This window comes from Cinclus cinclus, chromosome 3 (assembly GCF_963662255.1).
Source record: "Cinclus cinclus chromosome 3, bCinCin1.1, whole genome shotgun sequence".
In the NCBI taxonomy this organism is placed as follows: domain Eukaryota; kingdom Metazoa; phylum Chordata; class Aves; order Passeriformes; family Cinclidae; genus Cinclus; species Cinclus cinclus.
The window spans coordinates 21437286-21454125 of record NC_085048.1 but is presented as its reverse complement, the minus strand read 5'-3'; the positions used below and the strand labels follow the sequence as shown (position 1 = coordinate 21454125).

The 16840-nt window shown below is 35.5% G+C and overlaps 1 protein-coding gene across 1 annotated transcript in view; it reads left to right on the top strand.

Moving 5' to 3' along the window:
* The window catches only part of CSMD1 (CUB and Sushi multiple domains 1), a 1073346-nt gene that overhangs the window by 993594 nt on the left and 62912 nt on the right, over positions 1–16840 (top strand). The window contains exon 50 of the mRNA XM_062489724.1: positions 7323–7508. Coding sequence (XP_062345708.1) covers positions 7323–7508 — 186 coding nt within the window. The remainder of the gene's footprint in view (positions 1–7322; positions 7509–16840) is intronic.

Genomic DNA, 16840 nt, shown 5'->3' with positions numbered 1-16840 from the left:
AACATAGAAGTCTCGTGTAATTTTCAGTGTCCTGATGTGGTTTACTTCACTTCCATCCACTAGTAGAGAAAGGTACAAACTCCTATGTTATAGGCACTAGGCTTGCAGGATGTCTTGGAGGCTTAAGAATCCCAGGTAGCTCTACACAATGGGAAAACCAGTCCCATCTGTCTAACCTTTTGCATTGATCTGGTCAATACTGTCGCTAAAACTTTGGGAGCTATTTTGCTGGCTAGCTGGCAGGTGTCTTTTTTCAAAATGTACTGAAATTTTTGTGTCTTAATCTGGACCCCAGTTACTTTAAACATGTGAGTATAGCGCCAGTATTCTGTAATTGTTAGTCTGGGGGAGTTGAGGCCATAAATTTAAAGAGGCCCTATATTTTACTTTCCACTGGGATTTAAGGTCTTGTGTTTCCTCAGATGTCAAAAATCCTATGCAAATGTATTCCTTAGCTTCCTACTGCTTATCTATCCAGACAATATTAACCTTCTACTACTCCTTCCGCTATTGTTCAAACAGTAGAGTTCTGTATAATGAAAATATGACCCAACACTTAAAAATTCTTAAATAGTTTTTTTCATGGTTTCTCTCTCTTTTGTTTTTTTGTTGTTTTGTTTTGTTTTTTTTTTAAAGTCTAATGTTAAGAGTTTTCTTTTGTATTTTTGTTTTTACACTTAATGTTCACAATTTTCTGTTCACAGTGACACAGAAAGTATTTCAAATTTGCCATTCTAACCTTGAAAATTATGTCCAAACATAATGAGGTGTATGAATGGAGAAAAAAAGTTCTTTAAACAATTTAAGAAAAAAGTCCCCCTTTTTAAGGATAAAATTGAATAATTCACAGAAGAGAGGAAGGAAAATGTGCAGATGCGTGTAGGACTTGATATAACATCGCAAGTCTTGGTAGTGGAAAAGATGAAAGAGGGATGAAAGAGCCTCAGAAAGCAATAGATTCTGAACGAAACTTAAGAGGACTCAAGAAAATTGTAAGATACTTCCGACACTGTGTCTGCCCTTATTTTAGCACTATGTGCAAGGAGGAGCTTTGAAATTTTAGCAATCTAGCATGTTCACAAATACCTTTTTTCTCGAATTTTAAGCTGTATTTATAATTTCATCAATATAGATGGCTGTGGGTATATGGATTTCTGCAAACAAGGGGAGAGAAGAATATTTGCCAGATAGGTTGTTTAATCTTTACTGTAAATTTCCTATAAATGTAAGATTCCTCATTTTAATATGTAACTTCAAAACTCTGGCACAATTTTTCAAATTGTATGTCTGAATGAGGCATATGTTTTTCAAAAAAACTCTGAAATGGAGAGCATATTAAAAATTTATTTAGTACCTGTTATCAATATGCATTCTCTTTGATAATTAATTAAAATTACACATTTGGTCCAGTTCATGGGTTTCATTATAGGATCTTTCTAAATCAAAATGCCTTTGATTAGTTCAGAAATTTCTGTAGAACCAATCCTGAAGGGTTACATTTGTACTTAACAACTTGAATGTGTCAGAATTAATTTTTGAAATCAAGTTTGTTCATATTATCATAAAGGGTAATTATTTTTGCGTATCTATTACAAAAACACCTATTTTGAATTTGAAAACATCTAATATGATTTAATCTGATAGGGTCAGAAGATATTCTTCAACTCCATTCTTCTCAAAGGCAAATGTATGTAATAATGTCCTGAATGCTGTATAAAGAACTTGACTCCTAAGAAATTAGAACTTACTGTTATTGTTTTTATTTCATTTCTGAAGTGAAGATAGACACATGAGTCATGCCACATTCCAAAGAAGTATGGGGAGAAAATAGCAATTCTTACATAATAACAATAAGTAGCTGCTGAGCGGAAATAGTAACGCCTCAGTAATGATGCTGGCAATGACATTTGTTAGCCACTGATTAGCTGGTGTAGAGATTGCCATGCTGGGGGACAGTAGGAAGAGAAGACTGAGGCTAGGGATGAAGAGACAAAAAGAGAAAATATAAGAAAAGTTTGGCAAGAAAAGCAGGTTCTGAGGGTCAGTATGTCTCAGCAGTGCTGGGTTGCTGGAGTCTGGAGGTTGAGACATGGTACTAGAGAGGGTGCAACAGTGATCGTGCTCCTCTGGCAGGCATGAGCAAATGCCCCTCTTTATCCCACCTCTTCTTCCTATAAAGGACTCAGATTTTGACTTTGCTTTTCCTGATTTATCCCACTCATTCTTAAAAGAGCTAAAAATAATTTTAAAGAGCCTTGAAAAGCCCTTGGCTGCCCTACACCATTTGAGTTACTTCCTAGCAGGTTTATAAAAGAAAACTGGAGGTAGCTACTTGAAGGAGGTTCTCATCTGGATTGCAAGAACTTGGAAAGGCTCAATATCTATGACAGAACCATGATGCAAGTATAGCTGATGCCAATAGTTCCTGCTTAAAATGCTGATTGCAGGTACTGTCATTGTGCTTACCTCTGTGCTTGAAGTGTGCAGATGTATATTATGGAGCTAGAGATCTTTTTACTTTTGCTGTACTGAACAAAGATAATTCCAGGACCATGACTGTGTTCCACGTCTCCCCTGGGAGAGTCAACTTAAAAATACTCATTTACAATTTGCACAAGACGTATGACAGAGGTCACCAAACTACTTCCCCATAAAAGTAGGTGTTCTGTGGTTTTGGGTATGGAATTAAGCTTGGGCATTGTACCTTTTTTGTAAATGTTCCTATGCAAAATTGTCCCTCTTAGCATACGCTGAGGTAAGTAGCTAATAAAAATACCACAATCAAGCTCTTATAAATCAATGAATATATTTCAGAATATAAAATAATAAGTGTATTACTCTAGACTAAAAAAATCCCAGAAATTTAAGGAAAAACATGGTGGCAGTCTTTTAATAAGCTAAAAGTAGTTCCAAAGATGAATGAAATAATTAATCTGTTTCTTTCTAGATAGAGGAATTACAGCTAACCTTATTTTAACAGGATCCTGAGTTATTATTATTTCTTTTATTCTATAAATAAATAGTTTTATTTATTTATTTTTATTCTTTTCTCAGAGGGGCTAGTGCAATACTGGAATAGATTGCCTGTGGAAAATGTGAAATTTTCATCACTGAGGTCTTTCAAGAGCAAATCAGATCAAGATTGGTCAAGTATAATTTTGACTAGTGACATGAGAATAGACTAGATAAACAATCATAAGTTTGTTTTTTAAATACCTCCAACCCTGTCTACCCTTTCTTTTTTATTTCTGTATGTATCCAAGTCCAAGAATTATCAATGCTCTCTCTGATGTTTCCAATTGTATATCATACCATAAGCCACTGAGCATGTTTTTGTTTTGAATCCTGCTTTTAGGGAATTCTCTGTTTCTAACTTCAATGTTGGGGTATTTAAATGCTTTTTCCATCACTATGTTCAATGCCAGAAACAGGTCACTGAATGATGAATGCTCGTGGATTAACTTTAGGGACTTTCCAGCATATAAAAATAGACCAATGTCTGACTAATGCACTCCCTAGATTCATTTTTATATGCAATGAAATTGCATACTTTGATGATGAATAATATGTATAGATCTTACTGAGATATAGGTGTAGAGATACTTTAGAGGATTGCCATAAACCTTACATTTACTTGAATTTTTTAATAAGGTTTTAATAAGAAATAAATGCAAGTATGATGTGGACCATGAAAGAGCAATGAAAACTAAATCTCAATTTCTAGGTAAAAGGCTTTTCCCCTTGCACTGGAAGAAGTGCATTTTTCTGCTGTGCAAGATAATAGATACAATAAAAGCAGAATTATATTTTCAATACTCTGAATGCACATCTCCCAGCTGGAACCTGTCAGTCTCATCTAATCATTGACCTAAGAAACATACTGACAATTCCTGGAGTCAGAAGATTTTCTCACAGCATTCTTAATTGTTTAACTTTCATGAAGCTGAGAGTTTCAAAATGCTTGGTTTTGGCATAGTAGTGACATTGTTTCCACTGTCCAAAGAAAATATGCTATTTTAGTCAGTTTGGTTTGGCTTACTTTAATTTCAAAGTACTTGCTATTTAGTGAAACTCTCCTTGCTGATATGCTTTGTTTTAGCACTGCTGCTCTAAAAGCCTTTAGCAGCCTCAATAAATTTGTAACAACAAGAATATTTTGTTCTAATCCCAAGGTCTGGGAGACAAGCATACAAAAAATAAACAGATAAGACTCTAACTGGAACAGTGCCAGAATGCCCTAACTGCATTTATGATAAGTAGCTGAAGCAGCAGTGAGAAAAGCCTGACAATTTAGCAGTGCAAGATTTAAAAACAACTAAGGAAAGGAGGGACGCAGTAAGGGCTGAGGTACACGCTGAGAATGAAAGTGCTGAAGTGTGACAGGTAAGCATAGATTTTGAGGTGCCGTAGCATACTGGACATTGCATTAGACCTGACATAGCTGAGAGGACCACCTGCGTGTGAGCAGGCATTGTACATCTTTAATTCCTTAAAATAACTTACACATAAGAGCTACTCAGTCTTGAACTTTTCAGTGTGTCTCTAGAAAGGTTATTGCTAAAGGTGAAGAACAAATGCTGACAGAATTATTAGCTTCTACCATGAACTAACAGGCCTGGATTGGTTTGTTGGGGATTTTTTTGTTTGTTTTGTTTTCAAATGGCATAATAAAAGCTTCTTGCTTCAGAGGGTATTGTTTGGAGTATTTAGAGGGAAATAAAATAAAGTCCACCTGTATATACAGATGAGCACATACATGGGATGGGTGGATAGACGCATAGTTTTTGTTTTATACAATTAAATGTATGCACACTTAACACAAAGATTACGACTTTGATATGAGAAAGGAGGCCTGAAAACGTTGGCAATAAGTTAAATCTTAACCAAAAACATTCAGACACATTGTCACAAGTCAGAAGAGAACTCTAAGGCATGTTAGGACAAGTGGAGGCACAGTGCAAGACATTGGGAACGCTGAAATCTTTCACAGTAACCATGACTTGAAATGCATTGGTATTTTTATGATGTACTGAAGTAGAATGTGAGTTTAGCTTTCCATCAATTCAGCATGCAGACAAACCTTTTGCAAGTATTGCTTCCCTGACGCAAGATCAGAGTTGGTTCTAGCTGTAGGAAAAGGATTCAGCTGATATTTAGGGAATATAGAGCATTTAACCAGGTACATCAATGCTGGCTGTGTTGAGTACACCAGAAAACTGAAAAACTACCACTCTGCTGTGGTCACCTTGTGGAGAATGACTTCTAATATAAAGACTTGCTCCCAGAAACTGCAGAACTTACTTTTATCCTTCTGCTTCTCCACTCTCTAACATGTTTCAGAGCAGCTGACTTCCACAACCCTTTCCTTATCACTTCTTTCTGCCTTTTCTGTCCCAGTACTAACCTTTCCACTAGCAGGAGGCTCAGCCCCTGCCTACTGATGGAGAAATACTCAGTTTTGATAAGTGAAAAACAGTTCTGGTTAGGATACAAAAAGTGCCAAGAAGCTGTGTTACAAAGGAGGCAGCTTATTTTGGAACATTCTGATAGTTCTGTTAGCAAAACAAAAAATTCCAGAACAGCAGAAATGAACTAGTCATTCATTATTTAATAATGGTTATATCTCCTCATTGTCATCGTATTTAAAGTACTGTCTTGTATTTAATTTAAATTCATCAAATGTGACAACTTGGAAACACTAAAACATTTGAGACTTGTGTTTATGGTTCCATGATGGTGTGTTCTGAAATTAATCATTTACATTGAATTGGGTAAATAGTGATAAAAACTAGATTTTTTTTTAAACAAATAGTTATCTTCACCACTGAAACAGATTTCAGACAAATACTATTATTTCTTCTTTTGAAATTTATTTATTTACTTATTTTTATTTTAAAATATTAAAATATTGAATTTCTTCTCTACCAGTGACTGCATGTAAGGAAAAAATACTTTCAGTTGTAAAACTTGACTTTTTATTGGTAAATATTATAAAGTGAAGGCTTTAAAGCTCATTTTTATTCAGTGTATTTACTGCAGAGCAGTAAACTGGATGACAAACTCTGAGCAGTTTGTGATTCTGTGCACATATACACACATTAGTTTATATGAACTTCTGAAATAGACTAATTGTAATAATTTGATAGGTAGTCTGCTCCAAGTTGCCATTTTGCAGAAAGTAACATCTTTTCAGAGAAGATAATATGACTTTCCCTTCAGAAGAGCTGTGTGGCAAACATATAATTTTTACCAGTTTTAGTAACTTATTTAGTAACTGTACATTAATAACTAGTTTAAAATAAACATTGCATTAAAATAAATTTTTAAAAATATATTGTCAAAAGCAAGGGACCTGAGAAGTCACATGACAGATGGTAATCTTAACTTGTAGGCCTTTCCTTAGAGTGATTGAAATAGACATTTTTATAATTATACTCTGCCTGAAAATTGTGTATTATGAGATACTGTTAAAGGAACTCTGGCTAAATAAATTAATATATAAGCCTAAAAAATACCCTTGATGTTAATCAGATTTCATTAAACTGGCCGCAAATTAAACTTTGTGATCTTGAAAGAAAAACTGTTTATTTGGAGTTAAATTCAGGAGAAAAAAAAAAAAGTAACAATTATTCAGTAAATAATTTTCTTCATGAGGTAGAAAATTGATAAGCCTAGATACACATAATATTTAAAATTCTGAAAAAAATTAGTCATATATGTAAATAAGGTTTAAAATATCTGAATAATGTCCTTAAGTGGAACACTTCCCTGTATAGTCATATATTTGGTTGCTTTTCTCATTAGATAAATAATGTTAAATTGAATTCTTTAACAACTTAGTTCTAAATGCATAGAAAAATCAAACATGAAATATATAGACAAACCATGATGAAGTAGTGCAGAATTGAAAGAAAGCCTGAGAGAATGGAGCAGACTACTAGAAAGTGTTTAAGAGTTTTTCAGTTCATTGCTTCTTAGACCAAATCTTTTTGGACACTTCCAATTTTTTTCTCTAGCAAATAAACCATTGCCCTTAGCCTGTGTTGAAAATTCTCTCTCTGCAGTGATTACATTGAACTATATAATTATTTATAAAATGTTTGTCTATATTAGATGCACTTCTAAGTTTTTATCAATGTTTTAAATACTGTTACATTTATCAGAATGTTGCAGATCATGGAAAATTAATTTTGATTATTATAAATGGGATATGTCAAAATTATTAATCTATGTTTCTTATTTCAGTGGTGGGGCAATATTTTAAAGATATATATATATGATAAAGTTCCAATTCCTCATGTTTTTAATTCCTTTCTTTTCAGCTGTATCTTGTGGCTTTCCTGAGTCCCCTGGGAATGGTTCAGTTATAGGGAATGAATTCACTTTGGGCAGTAGATTGATATATGAATGTAATGAGGGCTTCAAGCTAGAATCTAGTCAACAAGCAACAGCAGTGTGTCAAGAAGATGGATTATGGAGCAACAGAGGGAGGCCACCTGTTTGCAAATGTAAGTGGGCATGTACTTCTCAAGAATATTTCCCCAGAACTTTCTCAGGAAATTCTTGACTGCTGATGTTTAGCTTTTACATATACATATGCCCTGAAGTGGCCATTCAGGAATGCATCATAATTTAGCTTGTAGTAAAGTAGAAGAGGCCTATAAATTTGTTTATTAAAAAAAAAAATTATTTGTTTTATCTTTTTCAAAACATCTGAATTTGTTTGGTTGTTAAATTTCCTGTAAATTTGCTTACTACAGATAATATGCCCTTCACTGTGATGAGTTAAAATCACCAATTATAATTTCTTTCTTTATTATAACTTCTAAAGTAATAAAAGCAAAAATTATTTCTCTAAATATTAGTGTGGATAATTAAGCTGGATAAGAGTCCTTAAGTCTTCATTTCTACCTCCTGTCAGGAACAAGCCAATAGTGCAGATTCATCTACTACATGGCCCAGCCTCTCATTTGCATTGGGCAGCCACTGCTTCTCTCTGTCCTGCATCAAAGCAATAATTAACTGAGCCTGACTTCAACATGAATTGAAATCCTGATTAGGACATAATCTCAAAGTTAATAATTGCTACAATAACATGTGTAAAAATTTTGAGAATTAATTTGGAATCTTGATCTAACCAACGGTATACGTATGTGCCGTCTAGATTCTGAATTTGGTAAGCACTTTAAATTTTCAAACAAGTAAAATTCAACGCAACTTTAAAGAAACAAAAAAAATGAGGGAAATACAAGAATTGTGAAGTTATACATGATTGTGAAAGGTTTCCATTTATTTGAATCAATTGTTAGAAAATATTTTTGAAAGTTATTTCAGGAGAATTTCTAGGCATCCTTGACAGATGCTCATTTGCCCTAATCTTGAACACCCTCCTGAGTACTCTCTTTCAGTAATTTACTTTCCCCCTTGCAGTTTTTCCTAGTATTTATATAATCTGAAGGTGTTTTTTCTGTAGTGTAAAGGCCTTGTTTCATTTTGTATCCACGGTGGGCAAATATTAGTTACTTTTTGCTTGTTTTATTCTTCTCAGTGTGTTGGAAAACTCTTATTTTTTCAGTGCCTCTTTCAGGGTTATCCTTGGTGAATACTCAGACCTCACCCAGCTGTTCATTCCCTTTCCTTTTTCAACCAGATGGGGGAAAAGTAGGATGAAAAATCTAATGAGTTAAGATAGGACAGAGAGAGGATTTAATTTGGAAAAAGTTAATATAATATATTGCCAATTAAAATAAGGTCAAACAAGCTTCAGAAAATAAAAATTAAAAAACATCAAAGCAACACTTCTCTCCCTCTATTCCCAAGGTCACCTTCATTCTGTTAGTTCTTTTCCTTAGTCCAGCCAGTGCTAGGGGATAAGGAATGGGAGTTGTCATCGTCATATTAAAGGTTTCTCTCTGCTTCTCCCTCCTTGAACTTTTCCTCTGCTCCAGCATGTGTCTTCCTCATGAGCTATTGAACTTCAAGACAAACTTTCTCTAGTGTGGCTCCTCCATCAGCTGCAGATTCTTCAAGAAAAAATATCCACCTGCTTCAATGTGGGCTGCAGTATGGATAAGTGCTCTGGCGTGGTCCTCTCCATTGGGCTGCAGGAAAACACCAGCTCTGGTGTCTGGAACACCTCCCTCTGAAGTGACCTTGGTGTTCCCTCTGCTGTTTCTCATTCCTTTCGTTCCTGCCTTCTCTGCCTGTGCACTTTTTCCCTTTCCTAAACACAGTTTCTCAGAGGTGCTACGATCATGGCTGCAGAGCTCAGCTGTGTCCAGCAGTGGGTCCTTTGGAACTGTCTGTGCCCAGCAGCCTCTCCTCACAAAGGCCACCCCTGGAGCTGCTCGCCAACACCTTGATTCCTGAATCCAGTGCACTCAGTCACCTTTTCTGTACAGATAACTATCTTTTTGTGATTCAGTCTCACTCTCCTTCCTACTTTTAGGACCAGTGATTCTCATTATTGTCCTCCGGACAATCTCCAATTGATCTTCACCTTTCTTGAAGGGCAATGCCTAAAACTGTATTCCACAGAGCACATAAAGAGGATTATTCAAGACCAGCTGTGATCACACAGGCATGATCTGAATTCAGAGCCATGTACAGAGGGAAGGCAGTGCTCCAGTGAATTGAAGTGAGCTTCATTCTCAGAAAAATTGACAATTTACAAAGCACATAACTTGAATGATTAATCAGCAAAAATGTCAGCAGATTTTTTTATTATTTTTGAGGGAAGAGGCCAGATAAACTATCTGGGGATTAGATATACTAAATTAATAACACTATATCTGCATTGAAAAAAAACCAAATTCCACCTCCCCTCCAACAACAACAACAGCAACAACAACAACAAATATATATATATATATATATATATATATATATATATATATATATAAAGAAGCTTGTATTATTGATATGGTCAAACTTAACCAGACAATGTCTACCCTTTAAAACAAAGCTAAATTATTACCATTTAGCACAACTTTTGACATCAATTTTTTTTTGGTATTTACCATAGACTAACAAAATATATAAGATTTTCTTCTCTTCCTTGTATTCTCATTTCCTTTTCTAAAATTTTATTGTTTGAAAAAGAATCCAATTACTTCTAAATCTAGGCATGCCAAATGAAAGTGCTACTGATGTACATGACAATTTAATATCAATATTTTCAGAATGGATTTCTATTCAGAGGCAGGCATGCTTTACCCAAGATTTTTTACTTGCAAAATGCAGAAAAGCCTAGACAATCTACTGTTTTTTTCAGTATTGTTGCTGTAAGGATAGATGTATTTAGTCTCCTACAACAGAAATATCTCTAACTTGATGGGAAGCAAACACAGACCAGAAAAGTAAATGGTAAATAAATAAGTCTATTTTTATTCCCATGTCTATTAAAATGAAGATTGAAATCAAGGCAGTTTTTTTTGCAAGGCACCTTTGATGATATCATGTCTGAAGCAGATGTTTGAAATGCCTTTCTTTTCATTAAAAGTATTTGCATCAGATTTAAAGCATGAAAAATATGATTTGTGATGGTCATAGAGCAAGACACAGATGGATCATGGATATTAGGCTATTGAATTTAATTAGAGAAAATACAAAGCAACAGATATCTACTAAGAAAGCATAACTGAATGACAAATATCTTGCTTCAGTTATTCTGCATAGAGATGCCTAGAACGTGATGAAGGGAAGAAGCTTACGTATTGCTCTTCCCTATAATCGTAGAATCAGAGAATAGTTTGGGTTGGAAGAAACATTAAAGACCATCTAGTTCTAACCCTCCTGCCATGGACAGGGGTACATTCCACTAGATGAGGTTGCTTATGGCCTCATCTAACCTGGCTTTTAACACTTCCAGGAATAGAATATTCCCAGCTTCTCTGGGAAACCTGTTCCAGTGCCTTACCACCATCATAGTGAACAGATTGTAATCTAAATTCACTATCTTTAAATTTGAAACCATTACTCCTTTCCTATTGCTACATGCCCCTGTGGAAAGTCTCTTCTGAGCTCTTTTGTAACCCCCTTTAGGCACTGGAAGGCTGCTCTGAAGTCTCCCAGTAGCCTATTTTTCTTCAGGCTGAATGACACCAACTCCCTCAGCCTGTCATCATCAGAGGTGCTCCAGCCCATTGTTCATCTTTTTGGCCTTCTCTGGATTCACTACAACGGGTCCAAATCCTTCTTCTGTTGGGGGCCCTAGAGCTGAGCACAGTATTCCAGGTGAGATCTCACAAGAGCAGCATAGTGAGGTAAAATCAGCTCTCTCAGCCTACAGGTCACACTTCTTTCAATGCAGCCCAGAATGCAGTTGGCCTTCTGGACTGCAAGTGTGCACTGATGGCTCATGTCAAGCTTCTCACCATCCAACACCCCAAGTCCTTCTCCTCAGGGCTTCTCTCAATTTATTCTGTGCCCAGACTGTGCTCATGTTTCAGATTGCCCTGACCCATGGGCAGGGCCTTGCAGTTGGCCTTATTGAACTTCACAAGGTTCACCTTTAATCCATTTATCTGTCTACTTGTCAAAACCATGTCTCTCTGGCCTTTGCTCTTACTGCTTTCCTTTTCACAGACATATGTGGGTGCATAACCAAGAATATTGAGTTCATAGTTAATTCTTCTAACATTTTAATTGGCTAATATAGTCCTTATAACTGCATAACTTTGTTGCTCTTTTTCACTATTCCTTTAATATATTTATTCAAATATTTAAATCAGGTGGTTTATGCTAATATCAAATATTTTAAGATACAGCTAATGGAACTTTTTCATAATCTTCATATTGCAGATTTTGCTGTAGATTTCTTTTTGAAGGTGTAGTGTGCTGAGTTGTAACAGTGATGGTTCAGATAATATTTTTTCCTAGTAATAAATTGGAAAATAATTATAAATTTATGAATGTATAAGTTTATAAATTAGTCTTTTTCATAATTTTCAATATGCTTGGAAAATATTTAGCTATAGAACTAAGAATCATATGTAATATGGAATAAAACATTAGTTGTAGTATAAATGCAAAACCAAATTTGCTAAGATAAACAGGCAAAGATTCATGATCAACTCATCACAGATATTGTGCTGGTAGAACATCATACCCATTTCCTTTAACAAATTAGTAAGTATTTTTGAAATGTTTTGTCAGCATTAGTTTTGTAACATGGAGTACTTATTCAGTGAACTGTAGTAAAACAGCTCATAAATTTAGCAATTTTTAATTAGTCCAGATGCATTAGACTGATAGCAGATTGGCTTGATATAGCTGACTGGATGGACAGAATGATGCTGAATACCACATGATCCTTTTTTTTTAATCTGTTTTGAGATTTTGAAGCCTTTCCTCTTTGAATATATTGATCAATGTGAACAACTTATCTTTATTTCTTTCTCTCAGTATACTGAGACTATCAACTTGCTCAAGTGGTCCTATTTTATTCTTAGGTCTTTGTTCATAGATTCTTAGAAAGAATCATAGATTGTTCATAGATTGTTCATAGGATTACTTTGTTTCCTACTGTCTTCTAATTTTACTAACACTTGTGAACTTAAACCATACTAGTATCTCAGATATAATGCATTACTTCACCTTAACGTTGCTCTTATTTTTAAGCTAATAGTGAATTTATTAAAAAGATTATATTTGACAAATATAATATTTGGCATTAAGATTGCCAAATGGTAAGTTCAAAATCCCTTCACCTTCTTTGTGATTGTTAACTACCAGCTGAAGTATGGCAATCAAGTATCTTGTGCTGCTTGAAAATAATAATAGCAAGTACTGCTAAATAGCAAGTTCCTGTAATTGAGATATTTTTTGATCATGAACATTGTATTTTTTCTTTGACAAAGATAATTGCACTCAGAGTCACAATATTCAAGATACTCTTGAAGAGCAACCTTCAGATGTTTTTCAACACTTCCCAGAATAAGCTTTTCCATTAAGATTATTTTTCACTTGTGATATTTAGAGCAGTAAAGAAGTAAGATTTTTCACTGAAGTGAGACTGATAGGCCTGTAGTTTCCAGGGTCCTCCTTGCCTTTCTTGAAAACTGGGACAATGTTCTTCAGCTTCCAGTCAGCTGTGACCTCTCCAGATTCCCAAGACTGCTCCAAAATCACTGAGAGAGGTTTTGCAGTGGCATCACTGAGCTCTTTAAGGATATTTGTATAAATCCTATCAGTCCCATACATCTGTAGGGATCCAACTGGAATAGCAGATCCCACACAGTTTCAGGGTTGACTGGAACGTGGTCATTCTTGTAGTCATGGTCCTCCAGTTCAGGGTGCTGAGATCCCCTTGGTGCATCATCTGTGTTGAAGCAGAGACAAAGAATGCATTAAGCACCTCTGCCTTGTCCATGTCCCTGTTTGTGAAGTGACCGTCCTCATCCTGTGATGGGCCGATGTTATTTTTACCTTGACTTTTGCTATTAATATATTTGAAAGCACTCTTTTTATTGTCCACTGTATTTTTTGGCCAGCTTCAACTGCAGCTGAGCTTTGACTGGATGAATTTTCTCCCTAAAGTGGCAAGCAGTATCTCTGTATTCTTCCATGACACCTTACCTTGCTTCCACAGGGCATACACCTTCCTTTTTTCCCTCTTTCCAAGAGAAGATGCCTGGTTAACCAATCCAGCCTTTTGCCTCACATGCTTGACTTCTGACACTCCTGTGCCCTTAGGGAGGCAATGTTTAAAAAGTGACCAACGCTGATGGATCCTAACACCTGCAAAAATATTTTCCATGGGGACTTTACTTGCTAGCTCCCTGAAAAGTTAAAAGTTTGCTCTCCTTGTAACTTTTTTTTTGTGTCCCCTGCCCTGTTGTTGTTGGGCAGGGGAAAGTTACAAGGTTTGTGAGTGCTGGCCTTTCAGGCACTTGGCTTCATGGTTTCTCACACAAACCTGTAGTTTCCAGCCAGCAGAAAAACACCGGGAGAGCAGCTCAGACTTTTTCCACAGGCTTTATTATCATCCATGAAGGGGTCAGGCTACGGATCCAAAGATGGGGGATCACACATGTACTTTTATAGGGTTTGGGGGGGATCACAAGTAAACCAATGGAAAACAGGGTTAACACATTTTGGCCAACTACATTATCTTTCTTTGTTTGGAACAACCAATTATAAAGAATCAAACCTAACCAGTAATATTCTAAAAAGATAAGAAGAAGAGCTTACATTTTTCTAACATGAGTCATTCTAAACAAGTAGTTCTTCTTATCTCAAAGGAGGTTCCAGGGGGCCCTTGCAGGGCTGTCTGCAGAGGGATTCGTCTCCTCCTCTACGCTCCTCATTCCAGAGTTTAGGTTTTGCTGGCACTTTTCCTCTTATCAGCAGAAATTTTAAACTCAGCAACGTTGCTTTAGCCAAGACAGCCACCAATCTCCACTTCACTTAGAAGATCCTCCCTGTTGACAAGCAGTAGATCAAGGAGGCCATCTTTCTGAGCCAGCTCCATTAGGACCTGTTCCATAAAGTTATCATCCAAGATTTTTAGGAATCTTCTGGGCTGGGTTGCAGCAGCTGTGTGGTTCTCCCAGGTAATTTCTGGGAAGCTGAAGTCCCCCATAAAGACAAGAGCAGTTGGCTTGGAAGCGTCCCTTAGTTGCTCAAAGAATAATTTGTTTGCATCATCTTTATTACTGTAGGTGTATAGTAGGCTCCCCCAATGACATTCACATGATTTGTTTGTCCCTTGACTCATATCCAGAAACTCTCAACTGAGCCATTACCAACTGAGAACTCCATATATTCTACCCCTTCTATTGCATCTGTGGCACCCCCTCACCACCAGTTGCCTTTTCTGCCCTGCCTATCCGTCCTGAAGAGCCTGTAGCCATCCAAGAGGGCACTGCAGCCACAGAACTCATCCCACCAGCTTTTATTTATGCCAATGATATTAGACTGGGACTGGGGCAAAGCTTCCATTTCTTTTTATTTTGCTTATGCTGTGTGCATGAAAATAAGCATTTTAATTGTGATACTTTGTAGCCACCACCTTGTGAAGCAGATTGAGGCATTAGTGCTTTTTTCCTCAAATTTTGGTGCACCATACCATTGTTTGTCACAGCCAAGCCTGGTATTTTCCCTTCCCCTTCCAGCCTACTTTAAAGCTCTGTCAGTGAGCCCCACTAGCTACTGTGCTAGAGCTCTTTTTCCCCTCTGAGAAAGGTGCATCCTATCAGCTATCAGTAGACCAGGAGTACTAATCATCCCATGGTCAAAAAACCCCAATTTTTTCCACTTACATCAGCTTCAAGGCCATGCATTGACCTCACAGTTCTGCCTATTTGAGCTTTATAACAATTCTTTTTTTTAATGGTAATTATATGCCATTATGAATTCCCTGCTTTTGAGTCTATTTAGAATTATCAACATATAGAGATTGTCATGTCATTAAAATAGATAATCGCGATTTCAAATTGTAATTATGTTTTCTGACCTTTATTTTATCTAAATCAATATTATTCATACATTTTTGTATAAAAATGCCTGGAGAAGTAAGAAAACATCTTCACATCTGCAAGAAGTTGAGATAATTCCTTACAGAGTTTCATCTATGTAAATGAGAATTTAAATAGTGCCCAGGCCATAATTTACAAGAGACTGACCATAAGAGGCAAACTGATGCACTCATTCACAAACCACGAGCACAAAATCAAGCATATGTTAATAGTCACTTTTTTGTTTCTTGAAGGATAAGGAATTTAATAAATCAAAATCAGTCCCTGTAAAATTAATTTTTTTCAAGCAGCAGGTTTAGTTGATTACATCAACACATCCTAGAAGTATATTCAGTATTGAGGAACATCTTGAATTAGATATTGTACATTTATGCATTAGAGTCTGATAGTTGTTTGTAAAGTGTGCTTGCAAATTTAAGTGTTCCTATAGATAAAGAAAGAATAAATTGCTTACTGATGTCAGTATGTAGAAGTAACATCTATACAGCTTATTTACATATTCTCAAATAGCTGAGCTTATCTTAAGATGTCCTATGGTTACAACTAAAATTTTTGTTATTGGAGTAAATAAGAAGCTTGCTCTCATGTTTGAAAGAGCCAATAAAACTATTGCTTGGAAGGAGCATATTAAAGTTCATAGGCATTAAGTTCCTATTTAGAATATGTTTTATTTTCTGAAATAATTAAATTATTTTCTCTACAAGGTGGTAAGTAGCATGCTTCAATGTGCGTATTTTATTTAATGAGTATAGAAAAATGTTTCTGGGTCAATAGTTCATAATCTTTCCATAGTTATGAAACTCAGTTTAGTATCAATGCAAAAAAAATAAATTAGGAAGTAGGAAGTCCTCTATTAACCTGAGATATCATTCTTCAGTTATCAAAACATTATTTTAAAGACCAAAGTGAAGACCTATTAAGTTTCAAAATGATTATACACTGGCAAGCCTTCCTAAGATATACTAAAAAAAAAAAAAAAAAGAATCTAAGAAAATATTCTACAATTTCAACTCAATATAACATTATAACATTATAATCTGTCATTTGGAAGTTCTGCAAATTATTTCTCCTTTATAAGTGCTTACACCTCTTCATAAATATGCTGTGTTCAGTTCTGAGTTTCCTGGGTTCCAAAATTTGCCATGAGTAAAATAACTATTGTAAAAGGTACATGTATAATTATAGCACTGACATTTAAATTTTTACAGGAATTTTGATTCTTTCACTTTCCCTTTCAATGATTGCCTGAACTAGTCTCTTCCATCACACATTCATAAAACCTCATTATGCCTCTCAGACAGTGAGAAGTTTACAGAATATGTAATTATTTATTTATAATATTATTCATAAATAATGTATAA